At 40.6% G+C, this 26,271-nt stretch overlaps 1 protein-coding gene across 1 annotated transcript in view; it reads right to left on the minus strand.

The window, feature by feature from the left end:
• brinp1 (bone morphogenetic protein/retinoic acid inducible neural-specific 1) overlaps positions 1-26,271 on the minus strand; it is a 132,859-nt gene that overhangs the window by 3,897 nt on the left and 102,691 nt on the right. Inside the window, exons 5-7 of the mRNA XM_079581068.1 lie at positions 25,274-25,379; positions 7,780-8,016; positions 5,270-5,492 (exon numbers count right to left, since the gene is read on the minus strand). Of these exons, the coding sequence (XP_079437194.1) occupies positions 5,270-5,492; positions 7,780-8,016; positions 25,274-25,379 (566 nt within the window). The remainder of the gene's footprint in view (positions 1-5,269; positions 5,493-7,779; positions 8,017-25,273; positions 25,380-26,271) is intronic.

Below are 26,271 nucleotides of genomic sequence, written 5' to 3' on the forward strand. Positions count from 1 at the left end.
CATTACAGAAAATGCAATAGCAAATCCAATATAGTAGAGTCATAAAGGTTCTCCGGGCTTTAAAGCCGGCGTCCACAGATGTAATTTACTGTGGTGGCTATAAACAGATGCCTAGTAGTGAAGTGAATGATGAGGTGATGACAAGCTCTTGCAATGTCAGCCTCCTGTGTCCAGGTTAGCACATGTAGTTAAAGGGATGTTTCAGGATTTTTGACATAGGGCCTCATTTCCTAGTTATCCAGAGTGTTGCTAATTTCTGGAGATATTTTTTTTGTAATTTATGCAGTTCTTCTGTTTGAAGAGTTATGTGGCGCTAGGCTTGTGCTAGGCTAGCGCATTTCTATGATATCAGCTAGCCTGCATTAAAAACAGTCTGACCCGCTCCACAGTGCACCTGAGGCAAATCACTTATAACACCAGACTAACCATAGAAATGTCTGTGTCGATACCATTTCGCATTTAAAGTACCTTATACTTGAGCAGCATCAGCTCCGTGGTTGTATCAGCTACGTGGCGGCGGAGTGATCTGCTAGAAAATAGTCCCTCAAAATGCGATCATTCATGTGATGCAAGGTCAGTTATATTCCAAAAATTACTCTATCGACACAGACATTTATATCGTTAGTCTGGTGTTATAAGTGATTTGCCTCAGGTGCACTGTGGAGCGGGTCAGACTGTTTTAATGCAGGCTAGCTGATACCATAGAAATGTGCTAGCCTTGCACTAGCCTAGCGCCACGTAACTCTTCAAATATAAGAACTGCATGAATTACACAAAAAAACATCTCCAGAAATCAGCAACACTCTGGATAACTAGGAAATGAGGCCCTATGTCAAAAATCCTGAAATATCCCTTTAATACAAACAAAAAACCACAACTTGTCTGAACGGTTTCACGGTTCTATCCCTGCTCTGATCAGTGAGTCCTTGGGCAAGACACTTGGCCTGTTTCAATGCGGCAGCCTCTTTGGTTAGCCTCAGTTACCCCCCAAACCCTTGCTCAATTCAGGTGACCTAGTCAAGACTTCTACATTCATACATTTAAGTAAAGTTTAATAATAATAATTTCTACCATAGACACAATCTTTATTTTGCATCTCCTTATCACTAAGACCGCTAAAAGCATTCTTCAAATATCTGATACCTTCTTTCCTTCATGTTTTCCCCTTTATTTTGCCAAAAAAATATTTTCATTTTTGTTGTTTTTCTGGTTCTATCACGTTCATTACAGTCCATTGACTCCACTACAGCATAAGCATGATCAAAATATCAACCTTCCTGAAAACAAATGTGTACAGCACTTGATGCTGCGTGATAAGCAATAAAGCAATTGATGGTTTCACTTGATTTAATTTTTGATTCCTACTGTCGATCTTATGTGCAGCACTTTGGAAACACTTGTTTATAAACTGTGCTATAGAAACAAAGTGGACTGGAATAAAACAGAAATAAACCAGGCAAGAAAAATGGGTTAAAATTACCCTGAGACCCACACAAATAAACACAGCTGCATATGGATGTGTTGTGTTTCACTAAACCATAGACATTTTATTTTACATGTTTCATTTAGTGCAAAGCTGCTAACCCGGAATGCTACCAATTTACCATTTCAATGGAAAGTAGCGATATTGATGTATAATGTAGAGAGCCACATTCCTATGCAGCCTTTTACAAATGACTGTCACTGACCTTGCCATTAGTTATTGCATTATATTGTGAGGCACCCTGTGTGTCCGAGACAATCTACCCTCAGGACAAATAGAGTCTTCTGGAATTCCATGTCAAAATGCTTAAGATGATATGAATAAAGAATAAAGCAATGCACACATTTTGTGAGTATGATTTAAGGTTTAAGGTTTAAAATAAAAGCTTTCCTCTTCTCATCCAGAGGAACGTACAGTCCAGGCCTGCTTGACAGAGCTACTTCTTCAGGAAACTTTTATAGAGAGCCAGATCGTGGTATTTGCTCAACTATGAGCTAAAGGTTAATTAGAAAGTAAGCCAGAGCAGTCCCTGGAGGATTGTGGTGGTTTCGCTGTGTTTCTTGTTCTGACAGAGTAGGCCAGAATGTCACAAAACACATGATCCCCTTTGTGCGTCTGTGGATAAAACCAGACATCTTCTACAGATCTCTAAATACAGTGTTCATCTACTACTACTACTACTACTACTACTACTACTACTACTACTACTACCTGGACCCAGAGACTGATGTAAATGCATTTTTTTCTAATTCATACATTTTCTTTTTAGCTACGACTTGTGAAAGTGTAATGTTGTTAATAGGAAAAACGGGCTCCTGTCCCCCGCTGGGTCCGGTGACATCATCACATTCTAGAACCTGCAACCCACCAACTTAAATACAGTTAAATACAGTTACGTGAGCCTTTACACGATCCAAGTCTAGTTACACAAAATCAAATATGTCGATTTTCTAAGTGGATAAAAAGGGGCACTATATATGTAAGGCGTAATAACACTGAGCACTTCGACATCCATGCAGTAATATCTCACTTTAGTTTGGGGCTATACCAATGCTGGGAGAGGCTAAATGCTAACAACATTTGCGTGACTGAGCACACGCACAAAGACCAGACACTGACAGTTATGCATCAACTCGTCTAAGCTCAGGTAAGAACATATCTTAGTATGTAAAAACAATCTGATGCTAATTCAAAATAACCAATGCCATATAACAACGTTTTTCCTGCCGTATCTCAATTAAGACAGCCTTGTATTCCATTATCTAAGGGACGCCCCACGAAAGGACAGAAATGAATCCAAAAAATTCCCCCTCCTGGGATGGGCCCCGCTGAACCTGTGTGCATTGGCAGAAGGGACTCTTCTCATCATGGCTGTGTGTGGTCTCTGTGACAGGCTGAAGATGTGCTGCCAGGCCTCCCCCGGGGTCCTCACCGCTGAATCTGGCCAGAAACATTGATGGTGTGTGCCCCAAATCTCCAGTCTCCTGTCCAGCGGGCTTTGCATGTCACAAGAATTGTTGCAAGGTTTGGGAAGTTACTTTGTGCAATGGGAAGCTTTTCAGGGCAGATCATTGTTGATAAGTTTCTATGATTTACATATAAAATACAGCCTGTTTGTGCCAGTCCTAAATCTGAATGAGTGTTTGGTCAAAAGAAGGCATATTTTGATCTCTTTCTCTCGGTGCTAGTGGGTACCTTTGTACCACACTGCCATCAGACCCAGTTCTAGAGATTACATCCATAACCCATTCACTGTCTGACGAAATAGAGGCAAATTTCACTTCTACGTTTCTTCTTCTTTGCTGCCCGCCATTTTAATTTTCATCTGTTGCCTTTTTAGAATGGTGTGAAGTCACATACACACACAACCTAATTCCCTTTTCCAAGAAAGACTAAACATAACGGAAAGATTTACAGCACACACACAAACAAGGTGATGGTATTTATTTATAGGGCTGTTACCTCAAGCCACTTAAGAATGAATGAAAACAAATAGGCCCTTCATTTCATGTGAGGCTCTTGCACACAAGCAAACAAACAAACAGGGCACCATTATTTCCGGCGCCATCAGACGCCCTTGATGCATACTTGTTGGAAGAGCAGCACACACTGCAGCTCTTTGATAACACTTCAGTACGAACCCTTGCCAGCTCACACACAAACACATGCCCGCTTCCTTCCAACTGAGACAGTTGACAACTTCTCATTTTAGAGCTTTTATATAAATACTTTATGGATTTATGTCTCCATCCATATTGTGGCAGCTATTCAGAAAAAGATTTTAAAGTCTTTCAAGTGGCAGCAAGGAACTTTGCATATTTTTTTTTTTTTTTCCCTTTCCAGGTAAGGCTGACATCACGACACACGTTGGCAGCAAGGCTCTTAAGCTGCCTCTCCAGTAGGTGGGGACAAGACGTGTGCAATGACCTATCAAGAAAACTCCCACCGCTTCACTTTTCAGAGAGTGGAACACTGGAGTGAGCCAGAGTGCTTTGGGCAAGCACAAGACACTAAGTCGACGTGATGGACAGGAGGAATGCCGCCATAAGTTCAAATTTATAATGGATGAAATTGTTTTAGCTCATGCTCCAAGTGACAATGCAAAAAAATGTACCCCTGTCTGTCCAAACATGGGAATTATGATGCTTGTATGAAATATGTTTCATTGTATTACCAGTTATGTGTCTTTAGCGGCTTCTGTGCTAAGAGAGGAAATGTCAAATATTGGTTTCAGCCTATGGTCTTTATTTGCAGAGATATGACCTCCAATAAGAATAACAAAAATAAAGAAATATAATAATAATAATTCAAAGGTATAACCCAAATAAATCATGTATTTGCAGCTGAAGTACTGTATTGGGTTTGCTGGAACAACTTATCAATCAAGAATCAAGAATGACATGTGAATGAGAATGACAATCAACATTTAGCAGCTATGTCCAACTGGCTGAATGGAAAAACAATACATTATTTAAAGCCACACCACTCAGAATTGTACTCATAAATACAATTGAAATACTAGCACTTATTTTATGATGTTGCAAAAACACCTCATACATGTACAAACAAACATGTGGTTTTGCTGTGAGCGGCTCAGCTCTACTAAGACATGACTGTAACTTTACCGGGAGTGGGTACGTCTCCAACTCGTCTCCATGGAGATGTGACTAAAGTCAGTAGAATTTGAGATTAAAATAGGTTAGGTCCTCGTCCAAATCCATTCTTTGATTATTCACTGTAATAGCAGTTTTCTGTGTTGAACTGGAGCATGTTTTGCACTGATGGCAACTGTGTAGACCAAAATGTTACGCAGTGTGCCTTTAAGCCAAATTCAAACACGTGCCCTTTAGCAGGACATTCTCCTGGAAATGTCAGGATTTTGGGAAGAACATCCTGACTCTATCCTGACATTGTCCTAATATTGAACTTATGCTCAGGCATTGAAAAAGTTCATGGCTGGTGAGGGAACACAATGATAAGTCGCACAATAGGTTCAGGACCATGGACAGCTCCTCTGTGATCGCCATCCAAAACGGCATTGTTTAACAGAACAAAATGCTACTTAAGTTGTCAAACACTTCAGGACACAATCACATGCCCAAATTATTCAATGGTTTAGAAATGTGGGAATTTTGAGCACCAAATTTTGTGATGAAAGAGATGAATGACTGAACCACTGCGGTTGATTGGTCCCTGTTTTACTGCATATCTATGTGTACTAAATCCTGGCCTTACTTTAAATGTGATATTTTCTGTGTCAGAGAGGAAGTTAGTTGTCCCACTCACCTCTCCCTAGGCATCTGGTGGTTGGGATTGTGGTGACAGCGGATGCTCAGGCTAAACAGCTTGCGGGCAGTTCGGTGGATTTTGAGCCGCTGGATCTCTAGGGAGCTCTGAAGTAGCCTGTAGCGAGCCTGCAGGTCCCAGTCACTGCCCCAGAGCAGATGCACGCTACTGATAGGCAGAAAGTGAGTGGAGGGCAGCCTCTTCAGAAAGGACTTGAACTCATCTGTGGCACACAAGTCAAAGGAGAAAGAGGGGGTAAACAAAAGAGATACTAAGAATATAAGGTCAGAACTTTCATGAAATTACAAAGCACATGGAATGATTAAAGTGCATGAGGTGATCTTTACAGCTTCAGTCGCTTATTGATCTCTGTGTCTCTACATATCTATCAGAACCAGGATTTCTGGCTATTGTCAAGCATCATTGTTTTGAGTATTTTCCAACACATTCAAATATAAAGCGTTTGGAAAGCAAGCTCACACAATTAAATAACCTCTTTACCCCGTCCTTAACTGAGCGCATTTTCTCCAGTTAGAGTCTTCATCCTATTGGCCGGTGTAACTCCTCATTTGAAAGCTAAGACCTACAAAACTGATCAGAACATTTTTGTTGCATTGTCATTGCTTTTTTTTTCTTTTTTTTTTTCTTTTCGTAAAAAAAAAGTGAGTATGGTGGGTAACTGTGCTCGGTTAAGGCGGGGGTTAAATGAAATGATGGGTTGCTAAAATGCAGCACAGTGGGGCAGGGAGGTGAAAACAATATAAAATGTTTATAGGTTTATTCATAAAACCTCTGAAACTAGTGCAGGTGGCCCCACCAATTCAAACCACTCATGTGACCCACCATACGGCTCCCATTTTAGATTGATGAACTGAACCACTGAAATGAACAATTCTTATGCATTGTCATGCTCCCATGTATTTCATTCATCTCCTCTCATAAAGAGTCACAGTCATTACTTTGATAAGAAAATAAACTAAAGCTTTGTCACTGGGCTATCCATGTGCTGTGTACAACTGCCAGCCATGAATGAGCCAGGCAGCAAAAAGCTCTTTCCAGCCGTGGCAAAGAAATGTCAGAACTGTTTCCATCTCCTCCACAACATGTCAGACCCTTCCCCTTTTTATTCTGCTTCAAAGGAGCCAGATTCCATCTCCTCGTGTTTTGAATTTAAGAGATTTTGCCCACCCAAGACAGTCACAGATGGCAGATAAATCCTTAAACCTTCCTGCTGTTTTATCGCAGCATCCTTTGCAAAAATTCCACTCCAGAGTTTGTCTCTCATAATCACATATCATTGTGGTGCCTTTTAAAGATTGGGCATAGTTTTTTTTTTTTTTTTTCCCCAGAACAGCTTTAAGTCCAGGGCTAGTCTGTTAAATAGGCCTTATCTCTCGTCAGCTGAACACCTTATCTGGAGATTGGAGGTCTCACAGTGTAACCTCGCCTTTCCTCATGGGCTTTGTGCAATAGAGCGCTACATTATGTGCTTCATCAGAGACTTATAGAGAAGTGTACACCGGTGTTTTAGCCTTTTTAGCCTCAGCGTTCCACCGTTGCACTCACAAACACGACTCGCTCATCGTCATAATGGCCAGTTAGTGTCTTCTTACCAAGTACTACAGCCCTGATGAACAGCTCTGCCACTTCCTCACAAGCCAGTGTTTCTCCTACCATTATTTTGGCAGGACGGGCCGCCCCGCCATCAGCGCCCCCCACCCTGACAGGACTTTTGTTATGCAGCACAATCACAAATCAATAAAACGAGCGTTTTTACCAAATCCGTTCCACTAGGCCATCCTGGTTTTTGTTTTCTGAGCTACTACGCCTGCTTAATCCATTCCGTGTTCCAGACCAAGCCATGCGGTTGTGTTTATTTGAGGCTACGGCAGAAAAGATCAGAGGAACAGGGACAGAGACAGGAGCTGCCACTACAGCACGAGTAAGTTGAACTAGTGCGAATATATGATAATAAAATGAACATCAAAGCCCTTTGGCACTTCGTAAAAATAAGGAAATCCAACCCAAGCTGAATGTAACAGATGTGTTTTTTAAGTGCAGATGTTAGCATTATAAGTCACTGGAGTGAGCTCTGGTGGGATTTTGTAGAAAGTCCAGTGAACTTGGCCTTAAATGCTGATTTTGGTTCCTGTTGTTTTACTCAGAACACAGACTTATTACATGTGTCTGATTAGATCAAAAACTGTGGAACTCCCTGATAAATATTAAACAATCTAACAATAGTACAATACAAACTCAAACTTTGTAAAACATAGTAATGTTTCCTACTTCATCATGCTTTACAGTTACTTCAACTGTATTAATGATGCATCATATCGAAATTCAAAGAATAAATTGTTGCAAATAATAACATTTGCAAAAAGCACTTCCCTGGTAGCGGACCGTGAGCGTGCACGTGTGACCATACCCCCAACCCCTCCCGCCCCTCCCTGCCAAACTAGTAAACCTGAAAGTGTTAAGTTAAGTTTACAAATGCTCTCATAACTTACCGGAGTATTCAAAGTCTTTGTATGAGGAGGCCCAGGTCTCGGACATGGCCAGCAGAGTGTTCTCCATGATCTGGATGTCAGTTATGGGACAGTTGCATTGTGGGTACTCGTCAGCACACTGGCAGATGCACTGGCTGTTCCGGCACAGGTACTCGCCCTCGCCATTGCACATGATGTAGCTCAGAGCGGACTGGACAAACTTCTCCTGGAGATAATCTGGGAAAATGACCTGGAGACCTGAAAGACAGGAACAAAACACGATGAATAGGTTGCGTTCACGTGGTATCACAACATTCTAGAGAGCCTATAGTTTAAAATTGAGGCGGTGCAACTGAAAATTCCATGATGGTAACTACGGTAACTGGCAAACTTAGTTTTTAGCTAGGGCGATTCCACATGAAACAAAAACTGTCTCAAAGTTCATTGTCTTCTCTGTCACCACACGTAAGCTAATGTCCAGTTATTTGCTCTGAAATATTCAAAAACATGAGCGTGAGGTCGTCCAGTAGAAAGGACTTTCAGCCATAAAAACAATATGACGGGTTTGTGAATCCAATCTGTCATATACTGATTTTCATTTTGAAGATTTCTTACAAAACTGTATTTCTCCCATAGAGTTGTATTGGAACCTTTTCACTAGTTCAGTGAAAAAGTTAAACTTCCCAAAGAGAACAATTTATAATCACCAGAACAATAACTCAGGCCCCTCGGGAAATGTAATAAGCATTTATAATAATTTCAGGCACAAAATATTCAAAATCAGACCAATGAATAGTTGTTAGTGTACTATATGTTGATATTAAAGGTGCACTATGCAACTTTTTATGTAGAAAAAAAAGTTGATATTTGTGCGTATTTGACCATGTTGAGATCCAGCGGCTTTTAAAGGAGAGAAAAAAAAAGTTTAAATGTGTGCGTATTTGACCCAGTGGCTGTATGGCTGTATGAGTGGTCAGCATGGTGCACTTACTTTCCATCGCAGTGGTCTCTACAACACTCTAGGATCAATTGTTTGGAAGGTTTTCACTGCTCACCGGAAAACCAATAAAACAATTGATTATGGAGCATCGTAGAGACCACCGTGATGGAAAGTAAAGTCGCCATGCTGACCACTCATGCAGCCATACAGCCACTGGGTCAAATATGCACACATTTAAACCTTTTTTTTTCTTTCTTCTCTCATTTAAAAGTTGCACAATTTCAATTTCAAATATTTAAGTTTTCAATTTTAATAAATGTATCAAATTCAGTGCTATACCCATTACCCATTGGAACGACATTGTCTTGAAATCATCTGGCGACCCCCACCTATACCCGCAACCTCCCAGGAGCACATATGCACCACAGGAGGAGCGAGGATCGTGATGAAGACTATCAAGATGAGATAAGACTTTATGGATCTCACAATGGAGGAATTCACTTGTTCCATCAGCTTTCAGGAAACACTCAGCGGGTACAAAACACACAGGAAATGTGCAATCAAGAATAAGTAACTGCGAGCAAACAACTAACAACTCAAAGCTTGATATTTCCACTGTACTGCATGTCCCTGTTTAACACTGATCCGCATATCAGCACAAGAGCCCTGGATGTGTCACCTCAGGATGGGGAAATTGGAGGTAGCATAGTGCATACAACAGTAGATATTCCTCACCTGAGCCGCCTAAAATCCAGATGAAATGTGCATGTTTGTTTAAGCGCATTACTCACACATGCACACAGATATATAATGTATAAGTTTCATTTGAATCTAAGACTTTTGGCCTACTACCACCACCGCCGCACAAATCCATATCTCACACAGGGGATCACACACAAGTGAAGATTGGATGGCTAACATTAAGGCCCTTTTTTCTTTTTTTTTTTTCTTCTTCCAGTTCAAGCCCGCAGAATAAACCCGGGCTACACAAGCCACTGGACTGGAAAAGAACTAAATAGATTTTTCCTTCTTGTATGAAACAGTGTCTTGGTGAGGCAATATATTCTAATAGCTTTTACTGGAGCGCAAATGGTGCTTCAGCAGAAAATATGCAACCACAAACCAGAACAGAACATGTTATTGAATGATGAACGATGTCATTATTTATTTTTTTTCACTTATTTTCAGGCAAAAGGTGAACATGGGAAACCTCCATTTACGCAAAATCAACATAGCACAGTCTAAATAAAAGCGAATACAGAAAGCTTGGTGATTTTAGTCCATGTTAAGTTTAGCAGGCAAATTGCACTGTTTAGATTCTCTGCTTTGCTGGAAAGGTGTTGTGTAGTTTTACGAATGATGTAAGTATCAGCATTCTTGGTCTGTTGCAGTACTACAGGCCCTCCAGAAACAAAGCCAAAAATAATGATGCCATTCCCTCCACAGCTCATCAATAGCCCGCCCAGTGTAGCAGGGTCCAGACAGAAGAAGAAGAAGTGTCCATGGATCATATCTGACCACAGCGGGTGAGAAGGGTGCACGCGGGGCGCTTTCTCCATCAGGCCTGTCTGCGACCCCCGGATACAATATTCATTTAGCCTGATGTATTCCTGGGCCTGAAACTTTAATGTGATTTGTGGGAGAATCCAGATGGCAAGTTCACGGATCAACGCGGCTCGCTGACAGAGTCTGTGCCAGCGGCCGGGTGCACATAACAGCCCCCCCTCCTGCACTGGATAGCTCATATCCCGAATAACACCGAGATCAACATGCACGCGCACACACACACACACACACACACACACACACACACACACACACACACACACACACACTGGCATTGTGAGGTCAACATTGAAAAGTTTGTGTTTTCAACTTATATAAACTGAGAAACGTCAGATTGCTTAGTAACAACATAATCTATCTCCTTGGCAACTCAACATATTAAGAAAAAGGAAAAGAGAAAAAAAACAAAAAACAGGCCACAGTGGTGCGAAGTGCAAGCGAAAATGACACACTTTACTTTTACTTAACTTAAGTAAATTTGAGGGTAAATACTTTTGACTTTTACCGGTCAAAAGTAAGGGAACTGCACTGAAGTCCAAGCAAAAGTGCTTTAAATAGTGGTCTAGACACATTTATTTTCACAGTGACCTCTTTGTGACCTCAGTCGGTGAATCTAAAGCAGCAGCAAAGCCATTCTGATCAGAAACATCACAATAATAAAGGTTTAAAACCAGTTTGGTAAAAGCACCACAATCCTTAAATACAACACGTTAAACTCTCAATGGTCTAAAAATTGCTCTTGTGTCTTGCCTTGGTAGGTTTAAAATGGACACAATGAATTGCTGCAAGATTTTGATAAAAAACGTTTTCTATTTTTATTTTCTAATTTTCTAATTTTCTAATTGCAATAATTCAAATTGTGATTCATTCAAATGCCCAAATAAACTGTAGGATGGACAGAATGATTTGGGAAGGTTTCCAGGGTTTCTTTGCTTATTCGCTTAATCATTAATTAATTCGGCCATACCGGCATTTGCTCTGCCCAATCCCGTCAGACCTTAGAAGCTAAACAGGGAAGGGCCTGGCAGGACTTGGATGGGAGACGGTTTGGGAACAGCAGAAAGCCTAGCGAATGTAGTGCACCACCGAGTATGGAGTGAATGAAGAGTGCAATGTAAAGTGTCTTTGAGTGTCCAGAGAAGCGCTATTTAAAACCAATGCATTATTTTATTATAATCACATTATGCTTCAACTTTTGGCTTTGCTGTGTCTTTAGCCAGTCAGCTCATACTCATCTACTGACACTGATAACACACGACTGCACTGGCAACATTGTGTGACATAATTGCCTTTTGATGAATAAAGTAAATAAAACAAAAACAGGATGCTTAAAGTCAAAATATTATAAAACTGCTGGTTGTTACTATTTGACTTCAAATAATAAATAAGCATTCTTCCCATATAAGCGTAAACCCTGCCTGACACATTTTTCTAAATTTGGACCTCACCTCAGTGATTTCTTTTTTTCATCATGACCACTGGTTGACAATAATTAGGACAGAATGTTATGGTGCTGCAGATGTGGGGAAAACGCTGCAGTTAGAATAGGGAGGTAACACATCATTAAGGAGTTCTGATGAAAATGGAGCATATTGGAATTCTCATGCAGCTGTTTGATAACCCCCAACTTCATGCTCTGTCAGTGCACATAATTCCCTGCAACCCCATATGCCGAGCCCGCTCTAAATAAATAACTCGAAATGGCACTTAATCTCATTGCACACATCAGCAGCAAATACATTTTATTCCTTGAGGAACACAGGCGTTTAAACATAGCATGAATACTAAAAGATGAAAACTGCTGCTGTTACTTTGCCCTCTTTATGACGTCCTTTTTAAAAGTGCTCTGTTTCCACACAGTGAAATATGGGCGGGCAGAGACCACATCGGAGGCTTGTAACTGCTTTGGCAAGCAGGTGCCTGCTTATTGCAGAGCCACGCTCCGCGTCATAAGTTGCACTTTCATTAAAGATTAATTGACCATTGTGTGGCCACAATTTCGCAAAATAATCATTACTTAATACATCGGGGCAATCAAGTGCATTACTTGAATGAAGGCATTAAATTACCAGTGAAGACTTTTATAGCAGTCAGGGCACACAAGCAAAGACCTCTGAACTGTAACATTACTCCATTCTCTTAAGAACAAACCTGCTCAGTATTTTAAACTATTGGTGCACAGGATCTATCACAGCTGCCCATTTCACCATCTCCTTCACTGCAAACCTGTGGCAAATCTTTAGGTTTTCTCTTAGCTCTTTTGTGCCATAGTGTGGTGTGTGCTTTCCATCAGAGAGAATACACGCTCTCAGGATTTGTATATGCTACATGCTTAGGCTAATAGATTTGAAAGATCATTTGTTGTTTTAGTTATTTGTTATTAGTCCGAGCGCATGATGAAAACAGCATTTTTTGTCATCTAAAAGACATGTGTAGTGTACAATTGCATATTGCTTAAACACATTAGGATAGAAACATACTTTTCATGTGTATTATTCTTTCTATTGTTATTTCTATATATTTCAGATGATTTTAAATGGTCACCGGCCACAAGGGAATAAATCCCGTGTGTCACAATTCTATTACAGTGTCTTCAAAAGTTTCTGACACCGGACTTACAAACTTATCTACATTATTATAGCACAACAACAAAGAGTTGGTGAAAACTATTTATAGAGAAGGTGTTTACTTATGCAGCCAACACCTCTCGGCGAGAAAGACCTGCCTCACATATTTTACCTCAGATGAGTTTCTTCTCTGAGTAAAATACCTAAAAAGCCTGTTTGGTGCAGCTGATCTAGCCACAGCAGTAAGTATAAATTACACATGAAAATGTTCCAAGCATTTGATGCCGGTGCTACGACTTCCTGAACAAAAAGAAGTGCTGAAATTGCATGTTGAGCTATTGTTAGATTGAGGAGGGCAGGCAGATAGAACAGAAGTAAGATGCAGTTGAGTTATTGCCAGTCGTGCTCTGTGAATAGGACACAGACAGAAGTTGAGTCAGGCTAAAAGTAAGTTTCTGATTACTTCTTCCTCTTTCTCTGCGAACGCTGACAGTAGGATTAATGTATGTTTCAGGCTAAAGCACGTCCCCCATAACACAAGCTGCATTCTTCCGCGGAAAATACAAACAGACCCCTCACTTGAAAAAGCCTGCTTCAGCATGAAATTGGAGACATGGTTGCTATTGGTTTCCGCAGTACTTGAGTTGCAGTCTTCAAGCTGTTGTGTCATGTGCTGCCATGTGTCCCTGCACAGCAGCGGCATGGAGCCTCAGCTGGTGTGAGATTGTGCCTTTGTGTGCATGCCCGCTCACGCACATGCTATAGTTTACAAAATCACATGTTTTACACGAGCCCCGGAGAGTGGGAGGAGACATGTATGACAAGCCCTGACATTTCCATTTGAGCTTTAAGAGACACAACTGCCCTCAAAGTGTCAAGATGAACTACATATACATGTCAGATCAAAAGGCTGGAATTATCTCTGAAAGCACATCAGACAGTTCTAAATGCATAAGTGGGTGGCACACATTTCACTCTTTCTAAATACGCATGCCACAACAACTATAGATATTAGTTTTACATTGTTGTAGTTAAGTTAACATTTAGCTCCTTATAAAAGCATAGCAACATTTAAATATCTTAAAGCAGAACTAAGTAACTCATGCCCCTAGAGGCCATAAGCGCCACTGCAGGTGTCGTAACATGTTGCATTTTTTAGTCAATAATTGTCCATGAGAGTAAATTCTACGCTGACAGAAAAGACAAAGGGACAGAGGGATATTGTTCATCCAATTACACAATGGAGATCATTTTTTTCACTCAGACTTGGCTGTAAATACTGTTTAAGTGGGACTAGTCCTAGGGCTGTTCGATTATTGAAAAAAATTATAATCACGATTATTTTAATTGAAATTGCGATTATTAAAACGATTATTTGTTGCCTTTCAGAAAAAAATGTCTATCTTTATTTTATTTATTTATGAATCAAAAAACTATGCTGAATATTTTCTGTTTTCTGAACACATAAAAGTACATATGATTTCAAGTTTGCCTCGATTGAGGAGAGGTCTCTGTTTCACATCTGCCCCCTGCTGGCCAGCCCTCACACCTGCGCAAGCAAACTGAGCAGCGCGGCCTGATGACATCATCACATGTCCATTGGATGGACAAGCGGGAGGGCATCCTTAATTATCTTTTTCTTTTTTCTATAAAAAGATGAACATCCTCATCACCAACCAGACATTTACTAAAGCTATGACTATTTTATTTATTTTTTCTTTTTGGAATGTATTGTGCTGAAGCACTGTTTTGCCTGTCAATTCAAGACTGTTGTCTACTGTCCTGTATTTTGTGTTGTTTTGTAATCCTGTCAATGTATTAAACTGTTGAAATTGTTACGTATTGTTTGATTGTCTTTGCTGTGTTTCTGAATAATGAAATAATATTTTTTTTTTTTTTTCGATTTGCTAATATTGGAATCGTTTAGTGTAATAATCGAATCGCATCGAATTTCGATAAATTGCACAGCCCTAGCTAGTCCGCGGTTAACTTTGCCCGTTAGCCTGTTAGCTTCTTCTTCGTGATTCTACTAGTGTCTATCGTTGACTCCGGTGGCAGCAAAGTTGCAACTGTGGTTTTCTGGCCAGAGATTCCAGGGGGAGATGAAAGACCCCCCAGTCATCCCATTAACACTTCTATTACCCCCAGAGGGACTACGAAAAGGATTTATTAAAGTAAAGAAGTTACTTAGTACTGCTTTAAAGTGGTGATGCTGGTCCACTTAGGGGTGATCATGCTGCACCTTGGTACACCCTGTTAAATATTTCAAGTTTAGCACCTAGATAAAAATACATCATGTAAAATGCCTTAGAAGTGAATTGCAATCGGTCACAGGCAAACAGGGCGCCGGAGCTTTCTCTATTTATGCAATATCATATAAAAAACAACAATGTAACATTTATGCTCGACATTTGAACACGTTTGAATGCAGTGCGACTTCAGCCCTTCAGTTCTGTATATATATGTGTCTGTATATCCTGTAGTCCTAATAGCGCTCATTTGTACCTCACCACATAGTGAGCAGGAACTGTTTCCGCTCTTTATGTGGTGAGTACAGCATATTGTTTCCATGGTTTCAAGACCAGGGCTTAATGTCACTCCCTATACCTCTCCTCTCATGTTGCATTACCTCGACGCAGACTCACACAGATGGGTTCATAATTTTTCCACGTCGCACAGAAAAAATGAGCAATTTTAACGATACACAAGACAAGGACACAACAACATCACCGGAAGCTTTTGATTGAGGAAAAAAAAAAAAAAAACATGGTAGTTGCAGAAATGTGGCAGGAGTGAGTGGAGAAAAGAGCTCCACTCACTATGATCACAGGCTCAAGATGGGAGAAAAATAAAAATCCTGAGGTAGTGAGGTTTCTGTGTGCTCCATGTTAGGATACAATCATGAGTTTGTCTCTGCAATAATACAAAAACGAGTCAAACAACGTGAGATTTCGCCATGTCTTTGAGCTGCTAATGCGTACTCATGACTATTTTTAACACTATGCAGATGATCAGCATTCTTGGCCTGTGCATCAACTCATCGCGTCCAAATGATCTTATAATGCAGTGTTGTGCAATATCCTGAAGTAGCTAAAAGGTGCTTCAATATTGCAGTCCACTATACGACTGCTACGTGGGCGTCTCATGATAAAAACATGAACATCTCGCTTTATAAGATTGGATAAATATTTAGTGTTGCCCTTCTAGGCTGAGAGAAGGGCGCACTAAAAGCATATTCTTTTTCAAGGAGAGAGGGAAAAAAAATGAGTAGGAGTGAAAAGCCTCCATTGTGCTTTTTAGACCCCTTCAAAGTCTAGAGTCAATTAATTTTCATTCGGTTAACTCTTATGTGAAAATCTCCAAAGATTTACAACAACTTATGAGCCTTGGCCCCTAGCCTTTTGCAGTTTTCAAACCACGCTCTTATAAACCTGCAGTGCTAATTCTGAGCCTCACTTTAGAACTCCAGCCTATGTACAAAAAACTTGATCCCAAACCTGAACCGAATATGCCAAGTCTACTCTGCTGTGATGTGACTTTGGTAAATTGAGCTCATGTGATGTTGGGATTGAAGGTTAGTTGGTGTCAACAGACAAGCTACAAATGTTACTGCTCCTCTGTCTCTGTTTTGAAATCCGCTCTCAAAACCCACTAATTTGAACTTGTTTGTTGCTGGGCTGCCTCTGCTTTTATTCTCCCTGTTTCTGATTGTGATGGCCCCAAACATCATGGAGTTAAGTGGGTGGGTCCATTAATCGGGGCACCTGGAACGACCTTTGGGCGCGTCCAAAATGGGCTAATGGTCTTGTGCTGCTTCCGAATCGAGCAAATTGGTAAGAGGTCCAAGCCCAAACCGGATGTGAGTCAGCGTCTGCCATGACAAGAAGCATCCGAATAGTGCCGTCAGAGAGGAAGGAGGTAGGGAAAAGCCTCAATGCTTCATATCATATCTCCTTGAGCACAGGGACTTCTTAGGAGCTATGTGCCATCCCATAAGCCACCAAAGTCAGTGACCGCAGTAGGAGTGTTTTTGTAGTCCAATACTATATGGGTGGGATAGTTTTATGAAACAGCTGTTGGTGATGTCACTTCCTGTTGTTTTTGTTTCCGCCGCTGGGTAAGGACAGTCAGATTGTGCAAATGCAGCTGAAGCTCTAGTTCCTAACTGCATAGGGATCTAATGGTTCACCTTATCACGTGACAAGGGGTTAGGAGCTAGGATCAGGACATAGGAGCTATAACTGGAGGAATTCTGAGGCAGCCTATGCCAAAAATTCATCACGCCTTGATACGAAGTGTCCGAAAAGTGCTGTCAGTGTGGAAGAAGGTAGGGAAAGGAGCCTATATGCTTCCTATCCTTTAGCATAGGGATGTCTGAAGGTTCCTCACCAGCAGAAAGGAGCTATGAGTCAGTTCTTCTTCACTGTCTTCAGTTGACATGGCAACACAACATTTCAGCCCCTGGCAAACATAACCACCATAGTGTGGAGATCTATAGATTTTTATTCACTGTTGCTATTTATTCCTCTCTATCTGTCTTTAAACTGTGCACTCTTAAAGTCAGCTGATATCAAAAATGAAAATAGCTAAGTATTGGGGGATATTTTTTTTTTGGCCCATATAAGCATTATCAGACAAAAAGGAGGTGAAGAGCGAGGAGAGACACTTGGACACTGGGACCCAAATGCTGTGCAGCAGCATTAACCACTAGACTACCCGCTGCCTCACACGAGTGGTTAGATTTTTACCCCCACAGGTTTGTATTTCAGAATTATTATCATTTTTTTTTTTTAAATAAACTGGCCGAAACCACTGTGTAAGTGACCGACAACAAGACAATACATGTATTCTCCAAATTCACCCAGTTGTATTGTGCTGTTATGCATGTAAATTGCCACACGCATGAGGGAAGCTCGCTTGTTGGCTGTCACTTAAAATCTTTTTGTTCAAGGTTGAGCAGTGAAGCATGTCCTGCAGAGAAACAAAGAGAAAGAATGATTTGTTCTAATGTGAATCAATCAATACATTAATACTGTGTGTCCCCAAATAGCCTCTTCTGATAACATACAATCTACAATGCCAGCCTGCTGCCTGCATGCACGCTGCAAATGTTCCAAAGCGCTTTCGGTCGTACGGAGTTAAAGCAATGGAACAATTTATGTTGATAGATCAAAGCTATGCAAAGCCATGCATGAAATCTATCGTGAAAAATTGTTCCAGTGTCATCTCTAATTTCAGTGAAAAATGGGAGGATACTGCTAAAGGTTTGCCAACATTTTAGCAAACCTCACTGTGGGGGAGAGGAGGGATGGATTAAAGATTTGATAGGTTGCTTGATGCCAGATTGTGCTACGCTAAGTGAAAACAGAGGAAAATATACAGACAGTGCCATATTCACATTTTTTTTTTTTTAATCTGACACCCTCATTCTAAAATTTCCCCACCTAATGGAAATAGAAATATTGAAGGTGGGTAGACTCAGATTTGTAACATAATAAAAACGAATTTTGTCCCAACAAAGCTTTGTCGTTTCATGGCCAAACCACAAATGGGTTACCTCAATCTGATTCCACAACAACAATAACAAAAAATGCCCAATTTTAAATACAGCTGTATTGTCTATTGTCAAGGACGAGGTATCCACTGAATGCAAGAAGACAGAGGTTACTTCAGTGAAAGACGACAATCATGCACTTGACATTTAGAGCCTTATACCATAATTGCATCCTTCACTGATATTGTTGCAGCTATCCTACAGACAGAGAATGGAACCATGATATAGTATGTGACATGCAGTGAGGTCTACCGCTGGAGAGGCACTTCTCCTGTGAGCTTTACTGTCACTGTCAGGTTCCAATGTAAAATAATAAGTAGTATGAACACTTCCAATCTGCCTGAACAGGTTCATCATAATCTGTCTTTCTGTGTTGTATTCCAAACAAAAGTAACATCTTCAGCAGTTTCAGCAGTTATTAATTTGGTGTAAAACATTTCTCTACTGACATTAACTTGCTAGCTTCTACTGGTGAGACAGTGCTGTAGGCTCCAAAAAAGTGTAATGACTTTGCATTCTCTGGTAGCAGAGTATGTTTCTTTACTATCAAATATACATCCATCTATTTTCTTCCACTTTTCCGTTCCCGGGTCGTGGGGGCTGTTCCAGCTGCCCATATTACATTGCACAAGCCCCATATGGCTCCTCCTGCAGGTGGTGGGTCCACGGGGGGACGGCCTCATGGTTCTAACCGGGCCTGTTGGTCTCTCATAAGGAGCTTCTGAACCGCTCTTTGTCTCACCCGTCACCCAGGACCTGTTTGCCATGGGAGACCCTACCAGGGCCACGAAGCCCCTGACAACAGAGCTCCCAGGATAATCCGGGTGCTCAAACCCCTCCACCACGTCAAGGTGGTGGTTCCAGGAATGTGCTATCAAATAATTAAAAAAATTAATTAAAGTTACATTTCAATGTAAGATTTATTTATACTTTCTTTATATAAATATACAAACTATGTGTTATAATAACAATAATAATGCATCGGTTTTATATAGCGCTTTTCTGGACACTCAAAGACGCTTTACATTGCACTATTCATTCACTCCATACTTGGTGGTAGTAAGCTACTATTGTAGCCACAGCTGCCCTGGGGTAGACTGACAGAAGCGAGGCAACCAGTTTGCGCCATCGGCCCCTCCGACCACCACCAACCACTCACTCACTCACTACATTCACTAGGCTTCCTGGTGTTCCCAAACGGTCTCCCATCCAAGTACTGACCAGGCCCTTCCCTGCTTAGCTTCCAAGGTCTGACGGGATTGGGCATCGCAAAGGCGGTATGTGTTCACACATCATTGTTTGTATTAAAACATTACCTATACCACATTTTGTACAAAAATAGTAAGTCCAGTCAAGAAAGTTTTCACATGGAGTGAAATTTGAAAGCAAACAATCAAATTCCTCCCCTTTGTAACCAGAAAGCCCTTCTTAGTTTGCAAAATGAGGAAACAGGAACAGAATATTCACAAGTCAACGATCAAGCTCCACCTCCTCCTCCTGATTGGACCTGACAGGCTGGTTCACAGGAAAAGCTTGTCTCATTGGTCAACGCGGGAGGATACTAGACTCATGGTTAGTAGTTATCCGGGAAGGATGGACTTATTTTTATTACTTACTTTGATCAAAATGCAAGATCAGGTGGTCGATTTTGCACATTTTGACTCTAATAATGTACTTGTTAAAAGGCTCTTGAACCATGCAGTGAAATACAGCTAACTTGCTTTGAAAAATAGTCCATAGTAGAAATGTGTGGTACAGACTTACTTGACAAGGGAAGATTACAGTCAAATGACAAAAAACGTCCAATGTGGGGACAGAGATGGCCCCTGCACCACAACAGATAATGTTTTGTGCATTTTTAACCAAATAAACACGATTAACCGTCTTAGTTTACCGTAATATTGTTTTTCTTTTTACTTATGTCGATGAGGAGACACAGTCTCACCTGCCTCCACATACATGTACCTCTGTCATGTATTTTCTACATTCTTGAAATAATAAATTTTTCATTCTCAAAATAGCTTTTTTGAAATGCCTACCTCGACTTATTTGCTTTGCACAGTCATTTGTGATATTTCTTTAGTCTGTTAGGGTTTGCATTTGCGCTACATGTCACGCATTTGAAAATGAGACTCATGGTAAATATTCAGTCAGTGTTCCAGAATTGCTCATGCCTATTACAGTCACCCATGGCAAGTGCCAAACCATTTGCAAATCCATTCAGTATAATGTAACATAATGTATGAATTAAAGCAAACAATACAATTATTGGTGCGGTTTAGTTGTAGTGACTGTTTCTACACATACAGCTAAATGAATGGCAGGCCTCAAAAGAAAACCTTCACATAGACACATGTCTGCCACTAGTTATGCTGTTTGCTTAGTTTTTGCAATTAATCCTCAGCCTCTGGGGCTGCTCTGTATCGCCATAGCAACTGGCAAGCACACTGGCATTCATGAGTGCGCTCAAGAAGGACACGGGGAATGTTTTGCTAAGAAAAATATAAGGGCTTCACTTCGAATCTATTCACCCTATTATTACATTGTAACATGTTCATGTATATGTGTGCAGAGATGAATCTTTAAAGTAGCTCACATCAACAAACGCTGAAAACATTTATTTCCAAAATGAATACATCAAATGTAACATTTTATTGAAAAGGCTATAGGGGAGAGCGGGGTGGGTTGGGTCTTGCAGTGTTTTTGAGACCTGGCTAAACTGAGAGAGCATGTTCACAGTATGATGTCAGATACTGTTTATGTTTGCTACACGGCAGCTGCCTGAAAGGTGAGTAAACCAGAGCAAAAACAACTACAAAGAAAACTAAAACACACCAACTTTTGTCAAGTTTGACAACTCAAGAACTTGACTTTTATTCATTTATCATCATCCAGGATGAATAGTCACAATCTAAATACTAAATGTCATGTGTTTTTGGGCTGGAGGTGAAAACATCTAAAATGAGAGCAATTGGTCAAATGTTTAGGGGACGGTTGGGTCACACAGAAGACATTGATGTCCCAAGCCTTTCATCCTTGACCCCTGGTAAATATGTTGAAGTGAAGTAAACTCTGAGGACTGGCTGAAGAAGTGGCAGATGGTCTGTTATTGTGGATCTTTTGTTTGCAATCCCAGACAGAGAAGACCTTATTAACTAATGGATCCAGAGTCTGTTGTTCTCATGCTGTTAACCTTTATCTGAAGTGTTCTGAGTGACGGACCTGTTTCATGTTTCAATATTATATACAACCTTTACCAAATAAATAAATAATATAATTGTTATAATACATGTTAGTGTCAACCCTTCAGAATAGTGACCCAACCTTCCTTTGGACGGACCCAACCCCGTCCCAGTCAAAGGGAGGGTTCAAAGCACTGTAATAATTAAAATTGGAACCATTCTGATTCTATTGACTATCAAACCCTCATGATTGAGAGAGCTGCTCATTGTTCTGGGGAGTGTGCTTACTTAATTACTTAATATCTTGGCAAAATGTTGGTTGAAAGCCTTGGCATTAAAGCTAGGTAATATATATATATATATATATATATATATATATATATATATATATATAGCTCGGGTCCTCTACCAGAGGCCTGGGAGCTTGAGGGTTCTGCGCAGTATCTTTGCTGTTCCTAGAACTGCACTTTTCTGGACCGAGATGTCTTCACACAGTCTATGAAGAAGGATAGAGCTGTGGAGAGCTATATATATATATATATATATATATATATATATATATATATATATATATATATATATATATATTATTGGCTTGGCTCCACCCCTCCCACCCATATACGAAATGTAGTAAGTACAAGGGTCTGGTAAAACCAGGCTTCAACACAGTACTCAAAATGTTGTGTGTGTTAAACCAGGGAGCAAAACTGCATTTGAGCTTAAACAGGTCATGCAGTGGGAATGTTGGTTTGTGGTCACCCAATAATGAAAGGTAAAATTGAGAATTAAACTTCAATGTCATCATACTGGTGAACATTGATGCATAAAATTGATTATTTTGGGCCATTTTGCTTATATTTGTTAACACTGACTCATATTTGTATTATTATATTACTGTATAAATGGAGTAGACCTTATTATTGCTTCTTGAGAGAACTGTCTCATCCCCTCTGCGTGGGGTGGCCAATCAGATCCAGGGCAGTGGTGGCGCTGGAGAGACATTCAGCAAATTGGATATTCAGAAAAGTGGGACTCAAACCCACAGCGCTGAGGACCACACTCAGATTGTTTTATATTCAGATATTACATAGATATTACATAGCCTTTCCAGTTGACGCCACTGATCTAAGCAGAGTAGTGTTCATTATGAAAGAACAATAATTGATAACACTTACAGGGTTGCTGCTCATGGCAGATCAAAACACGGATTAATGAAGTGATTGGGGTCTTATTATAAACATATTTAAGCAGTGCGGGTCGTAACAGCTCTCCACAGCTCTATCCTTCTTCATACACTGTGTGAAGTACCATCACTTTGAAGAGCACTATAATTGTTCAAGGAGTTTCACCATCAGCTGTCTGTCTAATTAAACCAAAAGATCATAATTGCTCTGAAGCCTAAAAAGAAACAATCTCATCGCCTCAACCAACGCACCAGGCTTATGACACCACACACACATGCGCACGTAGGCCTATATAATGGCACAATTTTAATACAAAATTTTAAGCCAAAACCACTCAGAGGAGATTTTCTGTTCTCTAGGGGATATAATAACGCAGGGAGAAAGAGTCTTTTCCAGCCCTGTCATTTATCAACTGGCTGACAAAACAGTCAGGAAAGCTCAGCGTTAATACATTTTGTGCATGACAATAAAGCTTTCGCCCCAAAACCTAAAAAGCCGTCTGGGTAAGTGGACTTAAAAGTTTTTCTTTTCCAAAGCTCTTAATTCTCTCTATGCAGAGGACGCGTAATGCTCTGCTCATAGGAAAGTCACACTGCAGGGTTTGGTTTGGGAAATGAGGCTCAAACTAATTTTTCTAACCTGTGTGAAATAAATCAAGAAAGCAATCACTCTATTCAAACACTTGACCACAATTATTCTGCCTTTTTATGTTTGTAATCCCAAGAGTGGCTTCCATTGAAGGCAGTCTCTTCTCACTAATTATTGCTGATGTCACTCTTGAAGTCTACGAGCTATTTTTCCTGTACAGAACTATTAACTAGAAGCATTATCTCCATTAAAATGTGATTGAATTTAAGCAACTGTTTTCTAGTTTTACAAATGTATTTGCACCAACAGGAAAACAAGCATATAATAGCAAAATAGATCATGTTCGTATTTATTATATCCTACCATCAATTTTCTTAAAGGCACACTGCATAACATTTTGGATTATATTGTTGCCAGCAATACAAAAGATAATGAATGACCAGACAGAAGGACCAGACCGAAGGACCAGACAGAAGGACCAGACAGCTGCAGATAATGACATTTTTTGCAGTGGGTTTTTAAAGAATGGATTTGGCCCCTATTGGCTTTTTTGGGCTTTTGTCGACATCTCCATGAGACGAGCTGGAGACGTCCCCGCTCCCAGTAAAGTTACAGTTAGGTTTTTTAAAGAATTTTTCGATTGTAAAAATATACAGAATAAAATAAATTCTTCTATTTTGTTCAATCTATTGGATGAAATGTTACACAGTGTGGCTTTAAGTTTCATCTGGGCCTGGGTCGCGGATGAAACACAGATTTTCCTATCCACTCCTATCTCCTTCCTCCAGCTGTTCCAGGGAGATCCCGAGGCGTTCCCAGGCCAGCTTAGAGACATGCTGTAGACCATCCTACGTATCCTGGGTCTTCCCGGGCCCTCCCTCCAATGGGACATCCCCGGAGCACTTCCCCAAGGAGGCGTCCAGGAGGCATTCGAAACAGATGCCCTAGCCACCTCAGCTGGCTCCTTTCGACATGAAGGAGCAGCGAGTCTACTCTGAGCTCCTCCCAGGCAACTGAGCTCCTCGATGGTGGTGCAGATGGTAGAGCGGGTCATCTCATAATTGGAAGGTTTGAATCCCACCTCCTGAAGGTGCACACTGTTTTTTTGTCCTTGGGCAAGACACTTCACTCCACCTTGCCTCCAGTGTCTGCGTACATTGGTGTATGAAGGACAGTGGGAATGGGTGAGTGGATCCTTGCTGTAAAGCGCTTTGAGTGCCTAATGTTGGTGGAAAAGCTCTATATAAGTTGAGACTATTTACCATTTTACTCACCCTGTCTCTAATATAGAAGGGTGTGCCCAGCCACCCTGCCAAGGAAACTCATTTCGACCGCTTGTCTCATTCTTAATTACTATAGCCCAGGGTATTACTACAACCTCAAAACGTTTAGTTTAGTTTATTTCGACAGGAACAATGAGCAAAAACATTCATTAAAGATGCTTTGTAGCAGATTTAGCTTGAGCTAGTTTCCACCTTCAGTCCCTGAGCAGGTGAGTCACAAGCCAAAATGCACCATATAATGCAAAATGTACAATATAATAAAAAGTACACCTACTGTATATTTCAAACTAGGAGATGCTATTCTTGTCGACTGCAACGATTTATATGTTTGTACTTCAGGCAGTGTTGGAAACTTCCATGCCTGATTGTGTTAGAACAGAGAGGCAGACAGCTTTAACCACGGAAAATGCTATCACAATCCCCCTGGGGCTTTGAGGAGCAAATCTATCCCCGCCTCAGACCCAATTAAAAAACGCATTGGCGCTCACTTCCGTGGAGGCACAAATCATTTTCGCTGGTTCACTGAGATGCGTGTGGAGCGATCTGCTGTGATTCTGGGGGGCTCAAACACAGTTTGACCCCTTTAACCCGTGATGTTGGCTTTGGCGGGGGTGGTGTTGGTAGAAATATAGATTGGTGGGTGTTGTTTACCTTGCAGATGAATCTTGCTCTCGGGGCTCTGCAGGAGGATGGAGCTGACGGAGTCCAGATTATCATAGCTGCTGCAGCCCAGTGGCCCAGTCCGTGTTTCTGTCACCTACGAGAGAATTAGGCAGACAGGAAGGTAAATGGGCTTAAAGGGTTGTTCTGGGTGTTAAAACAAGTTAATTTACATATTAATATCCTCATTTGCATATGTTGTACAATGTAAATTTGCTCAAGTAGTACTTTCGTTTTTTTTATAGGTCCTGGTGTGTGATTAGATTTCACAAAGTGTGTTTTAAAAAGGATCTCACTGAGTAGCATGAATACTTAAATGTAAACGTGAAAAAAAAGGACACATGCAGTTCAGAACACAGCACACAGAGGCAGAGCAAATACTGTTCACATTTATACTGTAATTACACACATCCAATATGCATGTTCGCACTTGTTTGTGGGTGACATTTGGGACAGCAAATGGCCTTAACAATGGCCAAAATTTGATGATGAGAGACAAAAGCGTCAGTCCATGTTTTTGTCTGTAATCTGTCAATAAAAGAAGTAGCAGTGTTTTTCCAGAGGCGAGTTTTTTTTTTTTTTCTCAGATTCAATATTTATTCATAATGTTATGTATATCAGGGGGGCGACCAGTCATAACAAATACTGTTGTAGTAATGTAGTAATGGAGGCCCCCCTGACATTTTCATTTTGAATCTAAAATCTGAATGTCCTTGTGGGCCTGAAAATGCTTTGTACTGAAGCTGAAATAAATCGCTATAGTACTTGGTCAAACATAAAAGACAGAGCAGACCACAATGCGCAGTACACTCACCGATAAGAGAAAAACACGCTGGAGACCTTGAGAGACTCACTCAGAAGAAGAAAAACATCTATTCCCACTTATTCTTCCGTGCTCTTTTATGGGCAGTGGAGGTCAAAGTATTCAATTTCATTATCTCGGTGAAAGTACATATACTGCTTAATGACTCCAATAAGAGTAAAAGTTA

This window comes from Gobius niger (assembly GCF_951799975.1).
Source record: "Gobius niger genome assembly, chromosome: 2".
Lineage (NCBI taxonomy): Eukaryota > Metazoa > Chordata > Actinopteri > Gobiiformes > Gobiidae > Gobius > Gobius niger.